The sequence below is a fragment of the Myotis daubentonii genome, chromosome 17 (assembly GCF_963259705.1).
Source record: "Myotis daubentonii chromosome 17, mMyoDau2.1, whole genome shotgun sequence".
Lineage (NCBI taxonomy): Eukaryota > Metazoa > Chordata > Mammalia > Chiroptera > Vespertilionidae > Myotis > Myotis daubentonii.
Genome location: NC_081856.1, coordinates 43,282,500 through 43,309,988, shown reverse-complemented (window position 1 = coordinate 43,309,988; position 27,489 = coordinate 43,282,500). Strand labels below are relative to the sequence as shown.

At 35.1% G+C, this 27,489-nt stretch overlaps 1 protein-coding gene across 7 annotated transcripts in view; it reads left to right on the top strand.

The window, feature by feature from the left end:
- Positions 1-27,489, top strand: part of VPS13B (vacuolar protein sorting 13 homolog B) — a 626,384-nt gene that overhangs the window by 54,705 nt on the left and 544,190 nt on the right. For 6 of the 7 annotated variants that reach the window (XR_009449565.1, XM_059672116.1, XM_059672115.1 and 3 more), the window contains exons 14-16: positions 52-246; positions 8,020-8,144; positions 22,794-22,975. Coding sequence is in view for 5 of the 7 variants with exons in the window: in XM_059672116.1 (XP_059528099.1) it covers positions 52-246; positions 8,020-8,144; positions 22,794-22,975 (502 nt within the window). In the remaining 2 variants the exon portion in view is untranslated. Of the gene's footprint in view, positions 1-51; positions 247-8,019; positions 8,145-22,793; positions 22,976-27,489 lie in introns of those variants that run through there. The other variant, XM_059672120.1, reaches the window with a different exon arrangement.

Genomic DNA, 27,489 nt, shown 5'->3' with positions numbered 1-27,489 from the left:
TGCAAATCAGTCACTGTTCTGAAATACGAAGTGAACACTCTTATTTTCCAGAACTCAAGTAACTTCATGAATACGACAAACTTCCAACCTCTTCGGCCTTTACCATCTATTCAGATATTGGTGGATAAAATTAATCTGGAACATTCTGTGCCAATGTATGCTGAACGTTTGGTGCAAGTGGTCAGCAGCCTTACTCAGCCTTCTGATAATCTGCTTCATTATTGCTATGCACACTGCTACCTTAAGGTATGAAGAGTGAATTTTTTATTTTTATTATATTATTACATATGTGTCCTTATCCCCACAATACCGCCTATCTCCCCCACTCATGGCCTCACCCCCCTGTTGTCTGTGTCCATTGGTTAGGCTTATATGCTTGGTTGATCTCTTCCTCTTACTCCCACCCTCCCCTACCTTCCCTCTGAGGTTTGACAGTCTGATCGATGCTCTCTGTCTCTGGATCGGTTTTTGTTCATCAGTTTATGTTGTTCATTATATTCCACAAATGAGTGAGATTATGTGGTATTTATCTTTCTCTAACTGTTTATTTCACTTAACATAATGCTCTCCAGTTCCATCCATGCTGTTGCAAATGGTAAGAACTCCTTTTTTACCGCAGCATAGTATTCTATCGTGTAGATGTACCACAGTTTTTTAATCCACTCATCTACTGAAAGGCACTTAGACTGTTTCAAAATCTTAGCTATGGTGAATTGTGCTGTTATGAACATAGGGGTGCATATATCCTTTCTGATTGGTGTTTCTAGTTTCTTGGGATATATTCCTAGAAGTGGGATCACTGGGTCAAATGGGAGTTCCATTTTTAGTTTATTGAGGAAACTCCATACTGTTCTCCACAGTGGCTGCACCAGTCTGCATTCCCACCAGCAGTGCGTGGAGGTCCCTTTTTCTCCACATCCTCGCCAGCACTTGTCGTTTGTTGATTTGTTGATGATAGCCAGTCTGACAGGTGTGAGATGGTACCTCATTGTCGTTTTGATTTGCATCTCTTGGATGGTTATTAACTTTGAACATGTTTTCATATGTCTTTTGGCCTTCTGTCTTCTTTTGAAAAGTATCTATTTAGGTCCGTTTTTTGATTGGGTTGTTTATCTTCCTTTTGTTAAGTTGTATGAGTTCCCTATAAATGTTGGAGATTAAGCCCTTATCAGTGATAACATTTGCAAATATGTTCTCCTATGCAGTGAGCTTTCTTGTTTTGTTGATGGTTTCCTTTGCTGTGCAGAAGCTTTTTATTTTGATATAGTCCCATTTGTTTATTTTCTCTTTAGTTTCCATTGCCCTAGGAGCTGTATCAGTGAAGAAATTGCTTCAGCATATGTCTGAGATTTTGCTGCCTGTGGATTCCTCTAGTATTTTTATGGTTTCCTGTCTTATGTTTAAGTCCTTTATCCATTTTGAGTTTATTTTTGTGTATGGTGTAAGTTGGTGGTCTAGTTTCATTTTTATGCATGTATCTGTCCAGTTTCCCGAAATTTTTTCCTTATTAGTATCTGGTAGCATGGGGAGAATTAAATAAATATCTGTTTTTCTTAAGTTGTAATTTCACAGAATTAGTATCTCATAAAATTAAATTTAAATAAGATATGACAAATATATTCATTATTCAATATAATTAAAATGCATAAGAAATAAAGTGTACCTGAGTCAAAGATATCTCTTCAGTTATTTGAAGAAATTAATGTTTGTAAGAATAATAATTATAATTTTTGAAGATTGTATGTATCGTTGATGATATTTATAAGCAGTGTGAAAGAGCATTTAGTTTATAATAGTGTTCCAAAAGACTCATGATTTCTTTGAGGGGAACATTTATGTGAGACAATGTTTTATAAGGAGCATTTTAACACATTTTTTAGTCACTTTCCTCTTATTGAATTCATGTTAATTTCTTGATACAGAAGGAACACTTTTGATTACTTTAAATCAAGTTATGTAAAGTTAATTATTGGAGGCTTTGCTCAACTCCTACATTTTTTTTTTTTTTTGTAAATAAGTAATACCAGTATAAGTAATACAAAAAGATAAACTCAATTATTGATCAACTAGAGGCCCGGGGCACGAAATTCGTGCATGGGTAGGGTCCCTATGCCTTGTCTGTGATCAGGGCCAATTGGGGCCTTCTGGCTGCTGGCTGGGGCCTTCCTTCCCTGGTGGTCATCACACGTTATAGTGAGCGATTGAACTCCCAGTCTCCTGGTCGAACTCCCGGACTGTGAGAGGGCGCAGGCCGGGCTGAAGGACCCCCCCCCCCCCTCACACTGAGTGCATGAATTTCGTGTACCAGGCCTCTGATATCCTATATAATAAAGAGGCAGTATGCAAATTGACCATCACTCAAACACACAAGATGGCCGCCCGCATGTGGTCAAAGATGGCCACCACAAGATGGTCTGCAGGAGAGGGTAGTTGGGGGCGACGAGGCCTGCAGGGGAGGACGGTTAGGGGCAACCAGGCTGGCAGGGGAGGGAAGTTGGGGGTGACCAGGCTGGCAGGGGAGGGCAGTTAGGGGTAATCAAGGATGGCAGGGGAGGGTAGTTGGGGGCGACCAGCCCTGCAGGGGAGGACAGTTAGGGGCAACCAGGCTGGCAGGGGAGGGAAGTTAGGGGTGACCAGGCCGGCAGGGGAGGGCAGTTAGGGGTAATCAGGATGGCAGGGGAGCAGTTAGGTGTCGATGAGGCTGGCAGGGGAGTGGTTAGGGGCAATCAGGCAGGCAAGCAGGCAGGCGAGTGGTTGGGAGCCAGCAATCCTGGATTGTGTGAGGGATGTCCGACTGCCTGTTTAGTGGGATCGGGCCTAAACAGGCAGTTGGATATCTTTCAAGGAGTCCCAGATTGGAGAGGGTGCACGCTGGGCTGAGGGACACCCCACCCCCCTCCGTGAACGAATTTCGTGCACTGGGCCTCTAGTATATATATAATTTTACATTTGTACTTTTAAATTAGTTATCACATTAACATACTGGGATGTATGGTTTTGTAAAATATTGGTGCAACTTGAGTATCAGATTATAATGTTAAGAATATTTGCTTTGTTTTGTTCAAACAGGTCTAATTTCGGTAGTTAACTAATCTTTTCAAGGTATTCTACTTACTCATTAACTTGGTAAATATTAAGTTCTTTCTATAGTGCAGACAATAAGCAATAAAAATGGATGAGGCATGCCCTGTCCTCAAAGAAAATGATTATCAAAGCCATTGGTCACTGATATGGTTATCATCCACTCTGACATGAAAGTTATTGGAATAGTTCTTTACTACCACTATTGTTAATATATTAAAATCTGTAATTTTCAGGGTAATGTAAAAGTTATAATGTAGTTTAGATAAAGTTATGTTTTGGGAAAAGGTCTTTTGCTATACATCAGCGGTTCTCAACCTGTGGGTCGCGACCCCTTTGGGGGTCGAACAGCCCTTTCACAGGGGTTGCCTAAGACCATCGGAAAACACATATATAATTATATATTGTTTTTGTGATTAATCACTATGCTTTAATTATGTTCAATTTGTAACAGTGATTTAGGGTCACCACAACATGAGGAACTGTATTAAACGGTCACGGCATTCGGAAGGTTGAGAACTACTGCTATACATGCTGTCTAGTTGTCTCTTATATTTGGTTAGATTGACTGTTGTTATGATAGTTAAGTTAAATATGACAGGAAGTTAGGTGTCGGCAGAGTGGGAATAGTACATGTAGAATAACTTTTCATTAGCAGTATGAATATTGAATACTTCAAAGAAGCCTTGAGTCTTGAATATTTCATTGCATTTTTGATGTTTCTTTAGTAGTCTAGTACTTTTTATAAATTTCAGGATTTGGTAGAGTTATTTTATATGAGTAGTGGGAACTGACTCAAAGAAATGATTTATTATACAGTTTATCAGCAATTCATGGTATTTGAGATGATTACTATATATATAAACTTTGAGGAAGTTTTCAAAGTTTAATTTTCATTATTATAGTGTTAAAATTTATTATAAAGTTTATTAGCAATTCATGCTATTTGGGATGGTTACCATCTATAATGCTGAGGAAGGGGCTATATCCAAAGCTACCTGACACATTCGGTTCATGTGTGATAGCAAAGAGGTCCATCGGGAAAATGGGATTCTTAGGCTCTACATTCCTCATGAAGCGGAACATCCTGATTTTAGCTCTAGGGAGCTCCCCATGGTCCCGATTCTGGCTCTACGGCCCATTTGGGGGGCTCGACTCCCTGTGTGTTGAGGATCTGGGCTTGTGGCCACAGATTCAGGATTGGTCTTTGGCCTTCCATGCCACTCCTCCAACAGCTGCCAGCTCTGTACTGGAACCATGAACACAAATTTTCAATTTTTCTTGGGTGTAAGCCTAGGTATGAAGTTCCCTGGTCATTTTTAACATTTTTAGGGACTGCCAAACTTTTCTTCTAAAGGTATTGTCACATTGTTGTACTATTCCATCAACAGTGAATGAGGGTTCCTATTTTTTTCCACATCTACGCTAACACTTGTTATTGTTTGTCTTTTTTATTTTAGTTACTAGAGGCCCGGTGCACGAAATCCGTGCACGGGTAGGGTCCCTAGGCTTGGCTGGCAGTCAGGGCCAATCTGTGGGGCAACTGGCAGGGAGATTGGGGGGCCCCTGCTGCCACCCATCTTGGATGGCCTGGGGCCTGCGGGCTGGGAGCAGCTCCTGCGTTGAGTGTCTTCCCCCTGGTGGTCAGTGCGTGTCATAGTGACCAGTTGTTCTACCTGTCGTTCTGCTGTTCGGTCGATTAGCATATTAGGCTTTTATTGTATAGGATCTTAGTGGTTGTGAAGTAGTATATTGTGGTTTTGGTTCGCTGCTGACTGTATTCATGATTTTCAGTTTTATAGCCCCATCTGAGCTTTATTCTTTTTAAGACATCATTTCCCCCCTATGTGAAATGAGGTAATTTAATTAAATAATCTCTAAGCAGTTCTAGCTCTGAAGTTCTAATTTTTAATCAACTAGGTCTGGTTCCATTCTTTTCTCCTTGAAGGCCTTTCCCCTCCCCTCAACTGTTCATTCTTATGCTGTAGATGTCTAGATTTATTTTTTATTCACTTTTTATACATTTCATTATGTTACTGTGTACAGACTAACTTTTGACATGAAGGTAATGCTGGATATTTTTGTGTGTCCCTTTAAGAAAAGGGACAAATCTTTAGGATGCTGGTTATACTATTATACCGAGTTTATTATAACAACACATAAAAATAACTCATTTTACTGCATAATTATGCATTTTCATTGTCACTTACAGTTAGTGTGTGCTTTTTATATTTTTTGTCTTTTTACTATTGCAAATCCTGTTAGCAACTAATTTTCATTAAAAACTAATTTTTATAAATGAGTTGTTTTGCTTCTAATTCTGTATTTTTTCTATATGAGATGCTAATTCAAGAGTATTTGTTAAGTGTTACAGTACATATTATATTTACTTTGTTTTTCATTGTCAGACTTTTTAAAAAAGAGATGCACTGTATGTTTATCTTTTCATTGAATGTATTGTATAATTCATCTTATTCAAGTTGACATTTCCTTCAGTGCTAACAGTGCTTACTGTTTCATACAGTTTTAACTGCTTCAGACTGTTAGTTTGCAGTGTTCAAAACTTTTATTCCATTTCTGAACATTTTAACTATCCTTGCTGAAAGCAGCCTCAATTCATAGTGTGCTAGTTTTCCTTTTTCTAGATGAAGTATATGTAATCTTGGTTAAGGGTTGTTGACAAGGTATTAGGTTATATTGATATTGTAAATCTATGTATCTTATTGCTGTAATTTAAAGGAAAGAGTTGAAAATTGGTTATATTGAAATAATTATTTTTGATGTGGTAGGTAGGCTCTCTTTCATTATAATTTACTAGAGTCCTGATGCACGAAAATTCGTGCAAGAGTAGGCCTTCCTTCCCCTGGCTGCTGGCACCAGCTTCCCTCTGGCACCCGGGACCCAGCTTCTGGCACTGGTTTCCCGCTGGCACCTGGGACCTGGGCTTCCCTCCTCTGGCTGCCTGTAGGCACCCGAGACCCAGGCTGTTCCCGCCCCCCCCCGCCCCGCCCCCCCCCCCCCCCCACCTTTGTCAGGAAGGATGTCCGGAATAATGTTGAGAAGACGTCTGGTCTTTTTTGTGTACATAATGTAAGTTGAAGGCATATTACCTTGTTATTATTATAGATATTTGAATGTTCTCTTAGAAGCATCTCTGGACAACATGTAAATTTAGTAAAAACTTCAGAAATATTACAGAATAATATGTAGTTTCTCCAAAGTTCTTTGCAGTTCTCCAAGTAGCCAGCAGGGGATCTCCTTTACACCTACTTTCCATCTGAGTATAGTTAATGATAGTGTCTGTGATTATACTGTTGGGGCATTTTATAGAATATGAAAAAGTGGCTTGAGAGACCTGTTAGCTGGATAATCTGTTAAGATAAAACATTATCTGTAGGCACACTCTAGAAATAGTTGGAGGTTAGGCATATTTTAATAATCATGTTTTGTAATTAGTGGTAATAATTACAAATTTCAGAATTTTTAATGGACCTTTCAGAAGAAATATGAAATGCTGAAATTGCACAGTGCCCAGAAGTTCTTTGTATACTTAATGTTGCTTAGAATAAGTCTTCAAAGGGAATGAAGGTGGAATAACTTAATTTTTAAGGTTGATCATTTAAGTGTTAGAAACATGTTTTCATTTTCTCAATTCTGTTTCTTTTTGTCACTTGTCTTAATAGCAGGACTTAGAGGAATTAATATATTAATATATTAACTAATGTATTACTATCATTTTTCTTGATAGTAAATTAGATTGGACCTATCTTTGAAATGCAGGTTTCTCTGAAAGTATATAATTCTAACGTCCTATTTCCATAAAATTATTTTGTTCCCTGAAAACTGACTTTATAGGCAAGGATTTGCCATTTGTAAGTTTGATGAAGGATTAAGGACATAATAGCTTTTTGAAACCATTTGGAAGTAGATTAATACTTTCTAAGAAATTGATTATTGATTTATGTTTATTACATGAAAGATATTTTGAAAATTAGAGTTTTTAAACATGTTTTACTATGGCATGTAGTATTTATTGTTAATCTTAGAGATAGGAAAGTTCATGCTTTATAAACCCAGGGAATAAAAAATAATAATGAAAGTTAAAGGTTGGGGTTTAGCTACTTTTGCATGTTGTTGGAAAATAGTAATTCTTTGTTTCGTATTCCTGTGTGTCAGTATTTTCTGTTTGAGATGTCCGTCTTTTACCTGATTGGAAATAATTGGAGCAGAAATATCATATTTAGTTCTCTGCAATGTTTTATGTAAAATATTCTGTTACATTGATTTTCTCATTAAAGCAAATATAGTGTTCAGACATTTTAGGGAATGCTTATAAAATTTTTGAGTGTGATCTGCTCGTTTTAAATATAAACATAAGAGGAGTGATTTCTGTTCCAAATTTTCTGGGTTACAAATCTCAGCTCAACAATTATATTCATACACAAAAGGGAAAAGATATAACATTTTAGGATATATTTGAATATTCTTTTTGTGTACATAATGTAAGTTGAAGGCAAAATACATTATTAGGATTCTTCTTGATGTAGTTCATGTTCTTTAAGACACAAAATGATATGAATAGTGATTTATTAAAGTTAATATCTACAATGTGCACAATGTAGTCAGTTGTTTATATTAATAGAAAAGATGTGCATTTTAGCAGATAATAAAACACTAAATGAGAATTAAATATAGAAATGGCAGCCTTAAAATTAGTCACAAAAAGAACAGGGCTGTGAAAGAAATACTGTAAATTTCTTAATTCTGACTTAATGTCAAAATGAATAAAAAAAATGTTGGTGTTTGGGAAGTGGAAAAAGACATTGGAACATATTTAGTGTGCAGCTGTTGTAGAGCAAATTGAAACTGACGTATTCCATCCTGTGCTTATTAAAACTTTGTCTCTGTGAACATTTGGATCTTTTCTTTTTGTTTTAGATATTTGGTTTCCAGGCAGGACTGACGTCTTTGGATTGTAGGGGATCTTACTGCTTACCTGTACCAATTATTCCCTCTTTCAGCACTGCTCTGTATATTAAACTTCTGAAACTACCCACATGCTGGTAAGTATGTTGAAATGTGGTTTATGGTAATTTTTGTTTATTATTTTAGGAGGGAAAAGCTAGTTGAATCTGTTTTATGTCAGTGTGTTGGTTTTATACAAAACCTTGGGAAAATATCTGAATTTATTCTGTCTTTTAAGGAGACACTAAAAATCTCTTTAATATTTGTGTATTTGGTTATAATATCTTTTGTGGTAGTCATAACTGCTGTCCAGGTTATAATTGCTAATCCATGTTGGAGCTGTAGTAAAATGTTGCTGCTTCATAATGTAATAGGAACTGCAAGGGCAAGTACATTTTTTTTTCTTTCTTTGAGAGAATACAGACAAAGAGTAACGAAACGTTGCATGTTCATATTAAGGCCAAAGTATTTATCAACTAAATAACAATTTTATGTGTATTCATAGCCATTACATACATTTAAAATATTTGACATATATATGTGTAATCATTGCATTTGGAAGAAATCAATTTTAATATTATTTATCATTCAGTATTGGGCTACTTTATTTGGAGGTCATATTTTCCTAAACTCAAAGAGACTTATAGCAAAAAAGCCAATAGTTACTTATCATAACCATTTTTTAGATGAAAGCAATACTTTTAATATATTCAAGAAATAATTGTTTAAATATACGAGATAAGATTTAAATATATGAAATTATATTCTAATATTTCTACATTTTAAAATTGAGATTATTTCAATTAGTTGGAATATATCTTTGCTTTCTCATCCTAATTAGTAAGCTTATTTTTACAGGATGCGTTTTAATTAGTTATTTTGAAAAGCAACATAACTTTCAGAAAATTGATATTTTTTATATATCAAGTCATTTGCTGATGATGTTTCTTTAATAATATATAACTTTTAGAATGAAATTTATAAAGTAAATGCTCACATTTTCAAAGAAATTAACTACTGATCCAGAAATTTAAAAATACAGAAATTGCAGTTAATTAAGCTTTGGAACCAGTTCTTCTATTAAATGAAAACATTATTAAATGATTATTCTTATTTTTACTTGATAGTTTAAATTTTGTGCTAATCATTCATATTCCTCATATATCATTTATTATGTTGTTTAGAGATTTACGTTTTAAACATTTTATTTGTGTATACATAGCATGTTGTATTTGAGTCAAGTTTTATATTCTAATTTATTAAGAAATACCATATGATATGTCCTGGTTGATATGTTAATATCAACTTTAATAGATATTTGTGAATACTGTTTTCTCAATTGTGTGTTGATTTATTATTCATAACACTGAAATTTTATTAGAAACACAGTGCAGTTTACTATAAAAGTTGCTTAACGACTTTTAAAAATGAAAACCCAAAATTTCCAAAATGAATTATAGCCTTTATATGAAAAATATTGAATATTTAAATAGGTAAGGTTTATTTTAAGGATGTATAGGGCTTACTATAAATATTGTTAGATGCGATTTAAAATATGTCTGCTGACATCTGAAAGAAAATATTCCAATTTAATACTAAAAGCATAAGATCACAGAATGCAAATATTTGTTTGGATATGATTTGCTTTTTTTTTTTTTTTTTTAGTTAAGACCACTTCTCATTATTCCAATGATATTTTGCTACATTTTACAGAAATATATTGCTTTGAAATAATTTCTTCAAATTGTTTCCCTTAATAAATAGAATGTAAACTATAATCTATTGTTAGCAATTCTAAATTGAAAGTAGTAAATATAAGTCTTAATAAATTGAGATATATCTTAGCCAAATTAAGCAAATAAAATACAGATAAAATACATCAAGGAGTGCTGGAATTAAATCAAAATCATATGGGAACTGAGAGTTTTATTTAACTGATGCAGTAAGTGAGGATTTTTTTAGTAAGGCTCCCTGGTTATGTCATTAAATGTCAACCCTGTTCCCATTCATGGTCTCTCCCTTCCTCAGATTATATAAGCTGCTTTCATTTGGATTTTTAAAATTCACATTTCAGTTTCTTAAAATACATATATGATGCTGTATATATATTTCATTCAATAAAGAGAAGAGCATATTTAGCACAGGCCACAGCTTTTTTAAAAAAAACATATTTTATTGATTTTTTACAGAGAGAGAGGGAGAGGGATAGAGAGTTAGAAACATCGATGAGAGAGAAACATCCATCAGCTGCCTCCTTCACACCCCTACTGGGAATATGCCTGCAACCAAGGTACATGCCCTTGACCGGAATCGAACTTGGGACCCTTCAGTCCGCAGGCCGATGCTCTATCCACTAAGCCAAACCGGTTAGGGCCAGGCCACAGCTTTTGAAACACGGACATTTTATAGCTCATTGAAAAAAAATTTAGTTGCTGTGTTGGAGTTAGCATTGTAAATCAGCAAGATATCCTATACTTGTTTAAAAATATTTTTAATTTCAGTGTTTAATTGTGTATAAAGTTTCAGACTACCATTTATTTTAATTAGGCTTGCTAATAAATATATGGTTTAAGTAACATTGAAAATAAATTATCCCTCTCTCATTTAAATGTTTCTATTTTAGTCTCAATGAATAAGCTTTTAGTAAATTCCAGTTTCTTAGCATTTATTTTTTCAAAATATTGTCTTTCATTCTATATTACATAATTTCTGAATATATTAAAATAAACTTTTAACAAATTTTTCATTATTGTTTTTATCAGGATAACATTTAGTTCTTTTAGCTCCTAAGAATAGGAGTGAAATATGTAGGATATGGTGGAAATGACACAGTGATCAATATTTGATAAGAGCAGTATTGAGCAATTAATGTAAACTTTAATTTACCTCTTTAAAAAAAGATGTTTAATAAGGACAGTGAAAAGTTAGTTTAAGGACAGTGAGTAACATAAATTTATTATCATTTATTATCATTAGCTTCTCCGCTGTGGCTGCAGTGAGGCTTGCCTTCTCTGCTACAGCTGCAGTGGAGAAGCCAAGCCTCTTCAGTCTTCAGTCTTCAGTCTTTACTCTTCACTCCTTCAATCTTTGCTCCATGCCTGCATATACAAATTAACCACCATCTTTGTTGGGTTAATTTGCATAGTTGCTCTGATTGGCTAGTGGGTGTAGCAGAGTGACACCAATTTGCATGTTTCTCTTTTATTAGTGTAGAATACATAGATTTGGAAGTTTTTCCTCCAGTTCTTTGGTAACGCATAGCCTTTTTAGTGTTATGTCTGTCTTAAGCTAACTCCAAAGCCAGAAACTGAGTTTACCTCTCTTTAATTTTTTGCTTTTTATTTGAAATAGTTATTCTTTAGATTTGGCTCAGTGTTTCATACAAATTTGTGTAGCTTGAGCATGTGAAAACTTGTCAAGTGCATATTAGGAATAGTTGTACTTATTTTTTGGAGTAGGAGAAAGAGTTGAGCTTGTTAGAATTCTTTGGGTTGTTTACAGTTTTATTTTCATAGCAGTGATACCAAAATGTGGGGTGTTTGAGTCTGAGTTCATTGTCTTAAGAAACTGAAGAATGAAGTCACGGACAAAAACGGTTAAAAGGGGTAAAGTTTATTGAGAGAACCAGTCCTGGGAAAGGTGTAGCTGGGGTTCCAGGAAAGCTTTTTTTCCATATTATATGGTTGGGTGTTAAAGTCTGTTATTCTATTAATAGAGTCCCACGTGGCCATAAACCACACTTTAAAAATATATATATTTTTGTTGATTTCAGAGAGGGATAGGGAGGGAGAACTAGAAACGTCAGTAATGAGAGAGAATCATTGATCTGCTGCCTCCTGCATGCTCCCTACTGGGGATTGAGGCCACAACCCAGGCATGTGCCCTTGACTGTAATCAAACCTGGGACCCTTCAGTCTGCAGGCCAATGCTCCATCCACTGAGCCTAACCAGTTAGGGCCATAAGCCACAATTTTTAACCTAGGGGTTGGATATAGCCTTGCCAGCTCCTGATTGGTCTTTTCAAAGAATTCTGCCTTAGCAACTTCCTTGGGATTAGTTTATATGCCTTACTGTCTTATGATTGGTTATCTGCAAGCTGCAGTCTTAGCAATATCCATACATTTTAAAGTTTGTCTCCTGCATGCGCTCTTTCTTCCCCTCCCAGCTGGGTTGGCTTAGCAACTCTGCCTAGTTGGGTTCCATGGACATGGCCAACAGTGTGGTGATTGAGGGATAAAGGTGGGGGAAAGTATTTTAGGCAGGGGAGGACATACATTTTTATTATAAAAATAAAAATTCTTAAAACATTCTGATACCCTCCAGATCTGCCCCCTTCTTGGCTGTCTAGATTCATCTGATCTCTCCCACCTTTAAAAATTTTGTTTTATCCTTACTCGAAGATATGTCCTTTTATTGATGAGAGAGAGAGAGAGAGAGAGAGAGAGAGACAGAGAGAGACACAGAGAGAGACAGACATCGATGTTAGAAACATTGATTGATTGGTTGCCTCTCATACCTCTCTGTGCCCCCACAGGGGGCTCGAACTTCCAATGTTTTGGTGTATGGGAAGACGCTCCAATCAACTGAGCCACCCAGCCACGGCTTCTCCAACCTTTTGGACCTTTTTCAGTTTGTCTTCTTTCAACCTAGTCTTTCACCATATTGTTTCACTAGTCTTAGCCTAAATAATCTTTATTTACCCCTCATATATTGGCCCAATTGACATTTTCTCTGGTTCGGTCACATTCTTCTAAGGGTGGGATATTGTTTCTGTTTTTCACTGTTCTTTTCAAAGAAGTGATTTTAATCTAGTTGGTGTGATTATTTAATAACTTTTCTAAATTGTTTTCAAAAATTTAAGTTCCATAAGGACCATCCCTTTTTTCTATAGAGGACATGTCAAAACCTTGAATCTGTGGTAGGCCCAAGTGATTATTTATTGACATACAGCTGGTAATTTTTTCAGTGATTTCAGTGTTCTTTTGTTGTCTGATTGATTCAGATTGTAATCCTTTTTTGACAGCCTAGTAGTCTATTTCCTTTTTATTTAAGTAATACATGTAAAATGTGCTCTTGGCCAAAGCAAAAACCAATGACTTTAATGAATGACTGAAGTTGAACTAAAATTCTAGTGATTTTCCTAATCAGAATTTTCAAGGCTCTATTTGAATGTTACTAATTATATATATATATATAACATGAATATACTTTATTTCTCTCTTTTTTTCCTGAATGGATAAAACACTTTTATTTAAGTATAGGAATTGGACAACTTTTTAGGAAATGATGAGATTAATGAAGGACAGCATTTGCTTCTTTGGTATTTTATTTGTTTGCTACCATCAATACATTATAAGATTTTGGACTTTCTATGTTATAATAATCAAGCAGTTAATTGTATTTTTGCTTTAAAAATAGACAAGTTTTACTTCCCATTTTATTTGTTCATCTGTTATCTAACATTTAAATTCAAATAATGATATTTTTATTTCATAAAATTTGAAAAATGGCAAAATATATTTGTAATTAAACAGGATATAATTTATATTTTATAGCCATCGGCAAATGCTAAAAATCATTATAATTGAAAAGTATAATAGTTAATACTAGTGGGGATGCTGAGAAATTCTGATGAATGTGGGACTTGATTCAAACAGTAAAATACCAAGCAGGCATTAAAAAGACCATTGTAGGAGTATATGTACTAATGTTGAAAGATCTTGATGATCTATAAGATATGCTGTTTAGTCACTAAATAGAGGCTGTAGTCATATACAAATATATACCCATTAAAATTATATGTGTATCTATGAATACATAAAATCAAGTAGGCAGAGGTCTGTGGGTATGTATGCTAAACTCATAAAATGTGGTTGTCTCTGGGGAGTGGGGTGGGATCAGAAAGAGAAAAGAAGAACTAATTTAACCAATTATTTTACTTAACATTTAATTAAAAACTTCTTTCTTTTCATTTAAGTATTGATGTGTAAGTTAAAGGGTCATTATATACAGAACTAAATAGAATTTTCTTAGCCTTTAAAACTGCTTTCATTTCTAAGTTGAGTTAGTGAAGTTTTGTACTCATTTTATTTTGGAAAAAGTGATCTAATCTTATTTTACTGTACAGGATATGAGTAATAACAAAAATACATTTTTGGAACCAATTTGTAGGCTCAAACTTTGCATTTGGGGATTCTATATAAATCTTCAGATCCAGCTGTTGCTGAGGCTATTCTTTCAACTGCTGTGAGGTGTGTTGATTTTAAAAGAATGGATGGCTGTTCTTCAAGTTTATATAGGGCAAAAATTTTATGGTATTCCTATGAACATGAATGGATTGTATAAGTTAATTCCTTTGCATTGAGTAATAAGAACCACTTCCACATTTTTATTTAAAAATTTGGAGGAATAATTTTCTTTGTAGAGATGCTATATTGGTCCAGAACTTTCACTAGCTCTGTATTATAATGTCAGCAGATGGTACAAGTAGAGTCTTTAAAGTATTTGTTAATTAGGGCATATTAATTTCCAGTCTTTGCTACTACACGATCAAGACCTACATGTTTCTATTTCCTTAAATTTATCCTGGAGTTTTTCCAAGTTTAGTTTTAATGAGTTGTTTATCCCACTAGTTACATTAGGATTTATTTTCCCCTAGAGAGTAATGTTTACACTGATAGTTTTTAAACCTATTCTGTAAAATGAACATATGTTCAGACTAAGACTTAGGGATATGTGAAATAGCCATTTGTTAAATTATTTTCACCAACTTAACTGTTAAAATGTAAGATTAGTGGCATTTCAAAAAAATTAGGTAAACTCGGAAGTTGTTAGATACCTCTTGTATGAATTTTATTGAGTTGTTTTATTTTAAACAAAATTTAAATATATTTGTAGTGACATAAGTCACAAGGAAAATTATACTTTTATTGTGCATTTTCATTGACATTTTAATGAGCCCCCCACCCCAAATAGCTTTAGAAAAGTTGTAAAAGCTATTGATTTGTTTAAAAACCTCTGATGTAAATATGGTATAATATTATGGGTTAATCAATTGGGTTTATGAAGTGGATACATGGGTGTTCATTTCCTATACTTGTTAGCCTGTTAGCAATATGTCAGAGTTGACAAAAACAAAAAAACCCCCTCTTCATTGATATTTTACAAACAGCAGGTACACTGTGTAAGTTACAATCTATTGCCAAATAATTTTAAAATAGTTTATTTTAGTTCAAATGCTACTGGAGTACTTAACAGACGTATAATAAAATGTACTTTCATTTGTAGTTGGTTACAGCTGGAAAGTAAAACAAACCACAAAAACATGTCCTATGTGTATGATATAACTTACTTGTTTATTATTGAATTCTGGCTCTTGTACAAAGTGAATTATTTCCTTTGATGTTGAATTAAATTGAATCTGAAGGAGGGAATGGCCCTCTACCCTTGGGCATTATTAAAAGGTAGAATAAATTAATCTTTTAAATTTGCATATGTTTAAGTTTTTATTTAAGTCTATGTTATCCATTTGGGAACTATTTTATGTGACGTATGATGACTTGAAAGTTAAAGTACCATGTACAGTAGCTGAATTTGTTATGAAATTGTAAAGACCCACTTATAAAAAGAATCCCAACTATAATTTTGCCTTATAAGTAAATATTGCCGTAGTTATAAGAACATAACTCTTGCTACACCATAGGACTTCTCAAATATCACAGTTTATCTGGCTGAAGATAGATAGCTAGATTAATTGTGCATTTTTATTTGTACTGTTTTCTTTACTTAGTATTACTACTAATAAATTTGAGAGCATATTAGAGAACCACCTCTCAGTATTTAAACCCTTAATTAAAGAAAAGAAAATGATTTAAAAAATGGCTGCAATGTTGGAAAAGCAGAAGAAACCAGTGATGACAATGAAATATAAATTTGTGAATTGGGTCCTGTTTATTTTTCGTACTGTCTCTTGATCTCTATTAACTGTTTGGTTTAAAGAATATTTTTTTCAGTGCATATTTATTTCTTGGTCTATTCATTCCTGTCTTTTGGTTTTATGGAAAACTGTGACCAAGATTGTGGATTGAAGGGTAAATCTAGGTACAGCCACATATTTCTATTAAATATTTGGAAGTTGTATGGACAAGACCATAGTAATCTTACTGTGAAACTATATACCTAACGTATAACATGCTAATTAAGAGAGATGTCTGATCCCAGGGTTTGTTTTTGTTGTTTTGAGTGAGAGAAGGTAATGGTTAGTTGCTTGGGTAGGTGTTCCTAGGAACAGAGTTCTGAATACTTTAGGGGGATTTTTTTTTTTTTATTGAGATAAAATCCAAATAACATGAAAGCCAACATATTGTTTTAAACTGTACAATTCATTGATTATTGGTATATTCACATTGTTTTGCATTCATCATCATTATATCATTTCCTAATTCCAGAACATTTTTAACACTCGAAAAAAGAAACCTGGTCTCCCCCAAGTCGTTTTGCCTCAGTGGATAGAGCATCAGCCTGCGGACTTAAGGGTCTCAGGTTTGATTCCGGTCAAGGGCACGTATCTCTGTTGTAGGCTCCTCCCCGGCCTGGGTCCAGGTCAGGGCTTGTGCAGGAGGCAACCAGTCGGTATGTTTCTCTCACATCAATGTTTCTGTCTATCTTTCCCTTTCTCTTCCAGTCTCCCTAAAAATCAATGGAAAAAATGTCCTCCTATGAGGATAAACAAACAAACAGACCCTCTCTCTATCTAGGCTTCTGGACATTTTATATAATCAGAACCTTAAAATATGTGGCATTTTCTATCTGCCCTCTTTCATCTAGTATGTTTTCAAGGTTTATCCATGTTGTAGCATGAATCACTATTTTTTTAATGACTGAAAAATATTTCACATTTTGTTTATCCATTCATTAGTTGTCTTACATTTGGGTTTCCATATTTTGGTTAAGAACAATGTTGTTATGAACTTGTATGTATGAGTTTTTATATGAACACACTTTCAGTTCATATAACTGCTTGGTCATATAGTTAATCTATATTGACCTTTCTGATGAACTGCCAAGTTGTTTTACATTGTGGCTGTACCATTATACAGTTCTACTTTCAGTGTGTGAGGGTTCCAGTTCCTCCTCATCTTTGTCAACATTTGTTATTTTCTTTAAAAAAATTTTTTTTTATTGATTTCAGAGAGGAAGGGAGAGGAGAGAGATAGAAACATCAGTGATGAGAGAGAATCATTGATTGGCTGTCTCCTGCACACCCCACCCTGGGGATCATGCCCGCAACCTGGGCATGTGCCCTTCACCCGAATTGAACCCGGGACCCTTCAGTCCACAGGCCGACGCTCTATCCACTGAGCCAAACCAGCTAGGGCTATTTTCTTTTTTTATATCTGTCCTGTTTGGTGTAAAATGGCATCTCATTGTGGTTTTGATTTTTATTTCACTAATGATGTTGACTATGTTTTCATGTGCTTATTGGCTATTTCTGTATCTTCTTTGGACAAATGTCTATTCATGTCCTGTTTCATTTTTCATTAGGTTGTATGTCTTTGTGCCTTTGAGTTGTGGGAGTTTTTTGCATATTCTGAACACTAGACCCCTATTAGATATATGATTTGCAAATACTTTCTCCCATGCTCTATGTTGTTGTTCACTTTCTGAATAGTATCCTTTGATATACAAAATTTTAAAATTTTGAAGTAGTTCAGTTTGTTTGTTTGCTTTGCTTTTGAAATCACATTTAATAAACTGTTCCTTAATCCAAGATCATGAAGATTTGCACCTGTGTTCTAAGAGTTTTATAGTTTTAGCTTTTGATCAGTTTTGTTTTAATTTTGGTATGGTGTGAGGTAGTGGTCTAACATCATTCTTTTGTATCTGGATATCCAATTGTTGCAAACCATTTGTTTAAGACTATTCACTTCCCATCGCTTGATCTCGAAATCAAGTGGCCATAGACATAAAGGTTTATTTTTAGACTCTCAGTTCTATTGCACTGATTTTTTTGTATGCTCATGTGACACTCTTTGATTACTGTACCTATGTAGTAAATTTTGAAATTAGTAAATATGAATCTTCCAACTTTTTTTTCGAGCTTGTTTTGGCTATTGGGGTCTCTCACAAGTCCATATGAATTTTAGGATTCATTTACTCATTTATTCAAAATAGCTCAGATTTTGATAGGAATTGTATTGGATCTAGATATTGATTTGGCAAGTATTGCCATCTTAATATTAAAATTTCTAATCCATAAACATGGGCTGTCTTACCATTATTTAGGTTCCTTCTGTAATGTGTTTCAACAATGCTTTGTAGTTTACAATTTAAAAGCCTTGCACTTATTTGTTAAATTATCCCTTAGCATTTTTTTTTCCATTTTGTTGATGTTATAAATACAATTTTCTTAATTTTCCTTTCAGGTTATTTGTGAGTGTATATAGATAGAAAACTTATTTTTGTATAATGACCTTGCACCTTGCAATTTGGTTGGACTTAATTATTAGTTCCAATGGTGTGTGTTTCCTTTAGAATTTTCAATGTATAAGATTATGTTATCTGTGAGTAGTGATAGTTTTATTTTTTTCCTTTCTAGTTTGAATGTCTTTTATTTATTTTTTTGCTTCATTTCTTAACTAGAAACTCTCCTATAATGTTGAATGGGATGGAAAGAGCAGACATCCTTGTCTTCCTCCTGATCTTGGAGAGAAAGCTTTCAGTCTATAACGACTAAGGATGTTGTGTGTTTTTTGTGAATGTTCAATGTCATGTTGAAGAAGTTTCCTTAATGTTTAGTGTGTTGAGTGTTTTTGTTATGAAAGAGTATTGGATTTTGTCAAATGCTTTTTCTCTGTCGATTGAGATGAACATGCTTTTCTCCCCCCTTTATTTTATAAATACGGTGTATTGCCTTGATTTTTAAAAGTTAAACTACTCTTTTATTTCCAGGACAAATTCTAGCTGTTATGGTGGATAATGCTTTTAATATTCTTCTGAATTTGATTTGTTAGTATCAAATAGTATTTTTTATCTATGTTCCCAAAGGATATTGGTCTGTAGGTTTCTTACGTTGCCTTTTATTTTTAAATTTATCTCTATTGTTGAAAGTATTACAGATATCCCCTTTTCTCCCCCCATAGACTCCCTCTACCCTGCACCTACCTACTACGCAGGCCTTCACTGCACCATTGCCTGTGTCCATGGGTTATGGACATATGCATATAAGTTTTTTGGTTAATCTCCCTCCCCATCCCTTCCCTCTGAGAAGGGATCAGTCTGTTGCATACTTGCATACTTTCATGTCTCTGGATCTATTTTGTTTGTTAGTTTATTTTGTTCATTAGATTCCACATATAAGTGAAATCATGTGATACTTGTCTTTCTCAGACTGGCTTATTTTGCTTAGTATGATACTCTTCGAGTCCCTCCATGCTGTCTCAAATGGTCAGAGTTCCTTCTTTTTTACTGCTGCATAGTTTTCCATTGTGTAAATGTACCACCTCTTTCTTTACCTACTCATCTACTGATAGGCACTTGGGCTGTTTTCAAGTCTTAGCCATTGTAAATAGCGCTGATATGAACATCGGGTTGCATATATTCTTTCTGATTGGTGCTTCTGGATTGTTAGGGTATTTTCCTAGCAATGGGATTACTGGGTCAATGGCAGTTCCATTTTTTATTTTTTGAGGAAACTCCATACTGTCTTCCACAGTGGCTGCATCAGTCTGCATTCCCACTAGGGTTCCCTTTTCTCTACAACCTCACAAGCACTTGTCATTTGTTGATTTTTTGATGGTAGTAGCCATTCTGATAGGTGTGAGGTGATAGATACCTCATTCTCATTCTACTTTGCATCTCTCTGGTAGTGGCATTGAGCTTTTTTCATAGGTCTCTTGGCCATCTGTAGGTCCTTTTTGGAGAAGTGTCAATTTAGGTCCATGGCCACTTTTTAATTGGGTTGTATAAAGAATTCTTATGTTGTCTTTGTCTGCCTTTGGTATCAGGATAATACTGCCTTTCTGAAAAGAATTAGACGGGTTTTTCTTATATTTGTAGCACAGGTTTAAAAAGGATTGGTATTTATTCTTCTTTAAATGTTTGTTAGAATTTACCAGTGAAGGCTTCTGGTCCTGGACTTTTCTTTCTTGGGAGATTTCCACTTCATTTTTGAAGGATAGCTTTGCCAGAATTGTTATTATTACAATAGTTTTTTATTTCAGCACTTTTACTGTTTCATCCTATTGCTGTGTGGCCTCCATCATTTCTAATGGGGAATGCCTTCAAAACTCAACCAGACGTTTACAACTCTGCCTTCTTTTCTTGTTGGGTAAACCCTGGAAGTCAGCCAGGGTTGGGAGCTTAAGACCTTTTTGTAGTTTTCCCTCTGCAACTGCACAGTCCTGAACATGTGTATGGCCTTCTGTAGTCTTTGGAAGATGTTGTAGCTTTTCAATTTTTTTATTGCCCAATTTTTTTATTACCCAATTTTTCTTTTATTACTTTCCTCCCAAGATTTTGGTTAATTCATTTTGTTTGCCCTTTCTCTTACACATTGTCCCAGGCAGCGTGGACTAATGTAATTAGTCCTCTAAATGTTTTCTATAAATACTCCTGCGTAGTTGTTTGGGAGAGTTCTGAATTAAGAGAGATAAGGAATGTGGGCTATTCAGTGCCACTGCTGAGCTTCTGGGCAGAGGATGCAACATGGGAAAGTAAAAATACTACAAAGCTCACTGTTACTCCTGAGATTACTAGTAGCTGGGCTTATTAATTAAAATTTTTTTTTTTTTATGTTTAAGAGTTTACTTTTTTTGCTGCAGGCTTTTGGTTAGTTTTCAGAATTCTGAAAAATATTAATTCTTGACAGCTTTTGACATCTTTTTTGCTGCTTTTATGGAGGGACAGATTTTTGGTATACCTTATTCTGCCTTTTTTGCTGATGTCATTTCTCTGTAGGATAGTTTTAAGTGAAGTTTTATTTCAATGAGGAAGTAAGAAATTATTTGATAATACAATGTTAGGACAGGGAGAGGAGGTAGGTGGATACATTAATAATGCTAATATCTTATCTTCACATTTTAATATATTTTATTGATTTTTTACAGAGAGGAAGGGAGAGAGATAGAGAGTTAGAAACATCGATGAGAGAGAAACATCGATCAGCCGCCTCCTGCACATCTCCTACTGGGAATGTGCCCGCAACCCAGGTACATGCCCTTGACCGGAATCGAACCCAGGACCTTTCAGTCCGCAGGCCGACGCTCTATTCACTGAGCCAAACCGGTTTCAGCATATCTTCACATTTTAAAGATGTTTTATGAAGTTAACTTCATTTTGACATAGTTTGTGATTTTCTTAGTTCCTTCTTGAAATATTTTAATTTCTTTAAAATGTTTTAAAAAAGAATAATACAGATTTTTCAAAAAATAATAGTCTAGATTTCTCAAGGGATCAAGTAAAGCAATATAGACATTAGCATAGGGAAAACAAGGAAAAGAACACACTAAATGCATCCACTATTCTCCTCTTCCAGGAATGGCTACTATAAATAATTCTATCCTGAACTTTTAATTTCAACATTCAAACCCATGCAGATATGATTTTATGATGTGTGGGTAACCCACCACTTCCTGCCATTGTAAGGAACTGTCTTAAAAGGCAACTACAGAATGTCCCCAAAAATGTGAGGGGATGATGGCTGTTTGCAGCTGGTCACACACCCTTCAGGGTGGGGGTCCCCACTGGGGTGCCTGGCCAGTCTGGGTGAGGGGCTGAGGGCTGTTTTCAGGCTGGCGGGTGACGGAAGCTCCCAACCGCTCCTTTTTTTCTTTTCTTTTTTTTTATTCTGGGCCAGCTTTAGCTCTGAGGCTCCAGCTCTTAGGCCTCCACTCCTGAAAGCAGGTATCTGGTTTGTTTCGGTTCTATAATCGAAACTCTGTATCAACTCCAGCTCTGAGATCCCGGCTCGCTGAAAGCAGGTTTCTGGGGTTTTGTTTAGCTTCTATATTTGTTACAATGTTTCTTAAACTGCAAGCTCAGAGGCCGGCAGCCGCAGGTGGGGAACGTTGGAGTCCTCCGTCACTGAAGCAAGCAAGCCTCATGTTAGTTTCAAGCTGCCTGGCTGCCGGCCGCCATCTTGGCTGGCAGTTAATTTGCATATCTCTCTGATTAGCCAATGGGAAGGGTAGCAGTCGTACGCCAATTACCGTGTTTCTCTTTTATTAGATAGGATTCCAGAAATTGAACTTTCCAGAGTCAAGTTTAAATGGAATCTCAGAATAGCTGTGTATTTGATACCATAATTTATCTCTTTGTGTCTTATTTTCCCCATCTTAAAAATTAAGATAATGATAAAACCTCTCTCAAAGAGTATTGGGGAAGAATTTAATGAGATAGTTGATAGAAGACATTTAGAACATTATATATCTGCTAGTAAATTCTCTTTGAGTGTTAAGTATTATTATTTCGCTGTTTTTTTCTGATGATTGACTGTTGCAAAATATGATTGCATGAGCAGAATTTATGTGTATGGATTACTTTATTTTGTATCTGTATATTTTATTATGTAAGATCTGAAATAGTGAAGCTTGTTTAAAGTTAGTAGAATTGTGTATCTATTTGATAATTCTATTTTAAAAGTATTTCTAATGTATACCAATTCTTCACTCGCAACTTAATTCATTTTGTGTGTTGTTGTTTGTAAATACTATTTACTATATTGTCATTATTTCTATTTTCTTATGCAGGACTAAAAGATCTCAGATTGCTATAACTGAAGGTATATTTGAACTTCCAAATCTTACAATTCAAGCTACAAGAGCACAGACACTTTTGCTGCAAGCAATATATCAAAGTTGGTCTCATATTGGAAATGTCAGCTCTTCAGTAGTGAATGAAGCTTTGATGAATGAAGTTTTCCAAACTATAGGTAAGAGCACAGTCTTGACAAGTATATGGAAAATTCTTATTAGTTGTGACTAATATTTTATCATTCAAATCTATGTTTATAACTTGCTCAACCTAAATTGTGTAGTGTATTTAGCCATTTAGTTGTGTTCCCTGCCACCAATTTCTGGATATCTATATTATAAAAGGCCAGTGGCTGTAACGCCGTAACACTGTAACTACCAAACGACCAGTCCCCAGGAGGTGCATGTAGCACCTCTTGGTCCCTCCACCCAGCCCATGAGCTGCTTGCTGCTCATGTGGTGTGGCAGGACTTGAGGCTCATGCGGTGTGGTGGCTCGCGGCGGCGAGCTACTAGCACACTGCGGGTCTGGGGTCCTGCCGGCACAGCGGGTCTGGGTCCCGTGCGATTTCGTGCTCTGGGTCTCTAGTATTTTATAATTGCAAGAGATTATTTTTTACCTACTCCTTGTACATTGATGCTTTGGCCTTACATAGATAACTTTTGAGGGGATCAGTGTGTATGTTTGAAATAATAAATAAATCAAGCACAAATACAATATGTTTGATTATGCTTGTAGAATGGATTAAAATACTAGTACTTGATCATAATACTTTAAGAGTGGTGAGCAAATTATCCTTTTTGTGTGCAACATGGTGTTTTGAAATGCATCATGGAATAGTTACTATAGTCAAACTAATTAATATCTATGTCTCCTCACATAGTTACAAATCTTTTCCTGTGGTGAGAGTACCTGAAATGTACTCTTAGCAAAACCAGTATATAATACATTATTGCTGATTGTAGTCATCATGCTGTACATTAGATCTGTAGAACTCATTCATCTTATATAACTTTGTAACCTTTGACCAACATCTCTCATTTATTCCTACCACCTTGGCTCTGGTAACCATTGTTCCATGTATTTGACATTTTTAGATTCCACATATACTAGTAAAAGAGATCACATAGCATTAGTCTTGATAGCCAAAAGGTGGAAACAACACAAATGTCTATAACCGATGAATGTACAGTGGAATATTATTCAGACATAAAAAGGAATGAAGTACTGATACATGCTACAATGTGGAGAGCCTTGAAAACAGCATGCTAAGAAGTAGAAGCCAGATGTAAAAAGTCACATTTTATGATTTCATTTATATGAAATGCTTAGAGCAGGCAAATCTGCAGGGACATATAGTAGATTAATGGTCCCAGAGTGTGAGGAGAAAGAGGAATGGAAGTGATTGCTAATGGATATGAGTTTCTTTGGTGGTAATGAAAATGTACTGAAATTAGATTGTGGTGGTCTTTTTGTGATTGTGAATATGCTCAATTCCACTTAATTGTACGCTTTAAAAAGGACAGATTTTATGTTATATAAATTTTGTTTCATTCAAAAAAAGTTTTTGAATTGATGAATATTTAAGAAGACTAGATATGTGTTATAGTCTGAATGTTTGTTTCCACCATAATTCATCTTTTGAAAATTCTAAGGCCTAGTGTAATGGTATTAGAAAGTGGGGTCTTTGAGAGGTGATTCGATGATGGAGGGTGGAGTCCTCATGAATGAAATTAATGTTCTTCTATAAAGAAGCCAGAGAGAGCGTCCTTGCGCCTTATACCATGTAAATACACAGAGAGAAGTCAGCAGTCTGCAACCTGGAAGAGGTTCTCACCAGAACCTGACCATGTTGGCACCCAGCCTCCATCCAGAACAGTGAGAAATAAATTTCTATTGTTTATAGGCTACCCCAGATTGTGATATTTTGTTATAGCAGTCCAAATGGACCAAGACATTGTGGTACTGCTTTTCATATGGCCATTATTTTATGTAGAGTTACTTTTTGGATAAAATCTTTTCTTTTAGATCTTTATCCACGAGGCCTACTACAGTGAGGCCTTTATTGCTGATACTATTTAGCACTGTGAATTTATCTGATTTAATTTTTTGCTCGTCAAATTTCTGTTTCCTGTAATGTTCTCTCCAGGGTTTTTTTGGTTTATTGTCTTACAATAATAATCTACCTTTTTTATTTAAAATTTATTTTTTGTGTCTGCAGGCCTAGCTCCACAATTTATATCAATAAGCAGGTGGTGCTTTTAATTACTTTTATAATTTTCCTTTTTTTAAACCCAACTAAACCCCTATTTCCTTTTCTAAATTTATCAAGTGGACTGTGCTATAAAAAACATTTTATTTAAAATTTCTTATTCTGAAACTATTTGCCTTAACAGAATGCAGTCACAGGTATTAAAAACAATCAAAGAAGTAACTATAAAATATGTGATTCATAATCTGATGGTCTATCATTGAGAAACCTAAAATGTGTAGAATTGATTTATTGCAGATTAGGGGAATTGAGGAAAGTGGAATGCTGTTAGGATGTTTTCACCTCTGCCGAGGAAGTTTATTTTTATCAAATAAAGCAGCTGTAAAATTTGTAATAGCTAAATTAAAAGGATCAGCTAAAATAATTTTAATAAGTCATATTTCCAAATGCCCAGTTATCTTATGTTTTTCTTTTGCTAGCTAAAGTCTTATTTTGTTCATTTTATTCTTGATGTTGTGTTTGTAGTATTGTCTCCAAAATTTCTATCTTATAAAGATCCAGGAAATATATATTTAAGGTGTAAGGTTTAGCATTTTATTACCTTGCATCTATGGGCTATTAATAGACAATACTTAGCACTGTTAAACTTTGTTTAATATGTTTGGTTTAAGCATGTGATCCTTTGCTTTACAGTATAGCTAGTTCTCATTTACTACATTAATTAAGTGATTATGTAGGCTGTGTACATTTTTGAGTCTTTCAGACTTATATTCTGATAATGTGTGGAAGAAGAACCATTGTTCTTCTGGTCTAAAGTTGACTATAAGCCAAGTACTAGTACTTCTCTTCAATGTTCCTGCCTCAACTTCTATAATAATTTGTGTCTCTAGCCTACCTTCCTACATCTTGCTCTCTTATTATTGATCATTACTAACCCACAACATCCAGTGTTTTTTCCTATTCTTCACTCTAGTGGCTTTTCTCTCTGTCCTTATTGAATAGAATTCTATTTTGATAATACTGACCTACATTATTCTTTGTCCTTTGATATCGAGTGCTTTACCACAAGTTAAAATCAGTATTTTCCTTTGGATTTAACACTATACTTGTCTTCTTGATCATCAAAAAATTGCATTTTTCCACATTCATGTCTTTGCCTACCCTCCCCTTCTCCGCCTTTTCCCTCTCAAACCAGAAATGTCTTCCCTTGGTTTCTCTTCATCTTCTCGTTCTTTTTGTCCTCTCTGAAAACAGCTTTATTGAGCTATAATTCACATACCATACATTCACCCTTTCAGGTATACAGTATTAAGCGTATAGTGTATTCAGAGTTCTGTGTCCATTACCACAGTCTTATTTTAGAGTCTTGTCATTACCCTAAAAAGTCCCACATTCTTTAGCCATCACTCCTGAGCCATTTATGCTCCAGCCCTAGTCAACACTAATCTTTTTTTGTCACTATGGATTTGCCTATTCTGGACACTCAAATACAGTCTTTGTGACTAAATTCTTTCACTTAGTGTACTGTTTTAGAAGTTTGTCCATTGGAGCTTGTATCCATACTTCATTTCTCTTTTTGTCGAGTAATATTCCATTGTGTGTATATACCACATTTTGTTCAGCCACTCATCAGATGGTGGACATATGGATTATTTGTACTTTCGACAGTTATGAATATTGTTGCTACCAACATTCACCTGTAAGTTTTTGTGTGGACATATACTCATGTTCGTATTTCTTTTTTTTTAATTATTATTATTAGTTAAGGTATTACAAATGTGTCCTCACCCCCCCCATTAACCCCCAACTTCCCCCCCCCACACACACATTCATGCTCCCATCCCCCTGTTGTCCATGTCCATTGATTTGGCTTATATACATGTATACAAGTCCTTCGGTTGGTCTCTTCCCCTTACCCCCGCCCTCCCCTACTTTCCTTCTGGGGATTGATAGCCTGATCGCTGTTTCTCAGTCTTTGGGTCTGTCCCTTTTCATCAGTCCATGTTGTTCTCTATAATCCACAAATGAGTGAGATCATGTGGTATTTATCTTTCTCTGACTGGCTTATTTCACTTAGCATAATGCTCTCCAGTTCCATCCATGCTGTTGCAAAAGGCAAGAGTTCCTTTTTTTTTACCGCAGCATAGTATTCCATTGTGTATATGTACCACAGTTTTCTAATCCACTCATCTGCTGATGGGCACTTAGGCTGTTTCCAAATCTTAGCTATGGTGAATTGTGCTGCTATGAACATAGGGGTGCATATATCCTTTCTGATTGGCGTTTCTGGTTTCTTGGGATATATTCCTAGTAGTGGGATCACTGGGTCAAATGGGAGTTCCATTTTTAGTCTTCTGAGGTAGCTCCATACTGTTCTCCACAGTGGCTGCACCAGTCTGCATTCCCACCAGCAGTGCAGAAGGGTTCCTTTTTCTCCACATCCTCTCCAACACTTGTTGTTTGTTGATTTGTTGATGATAG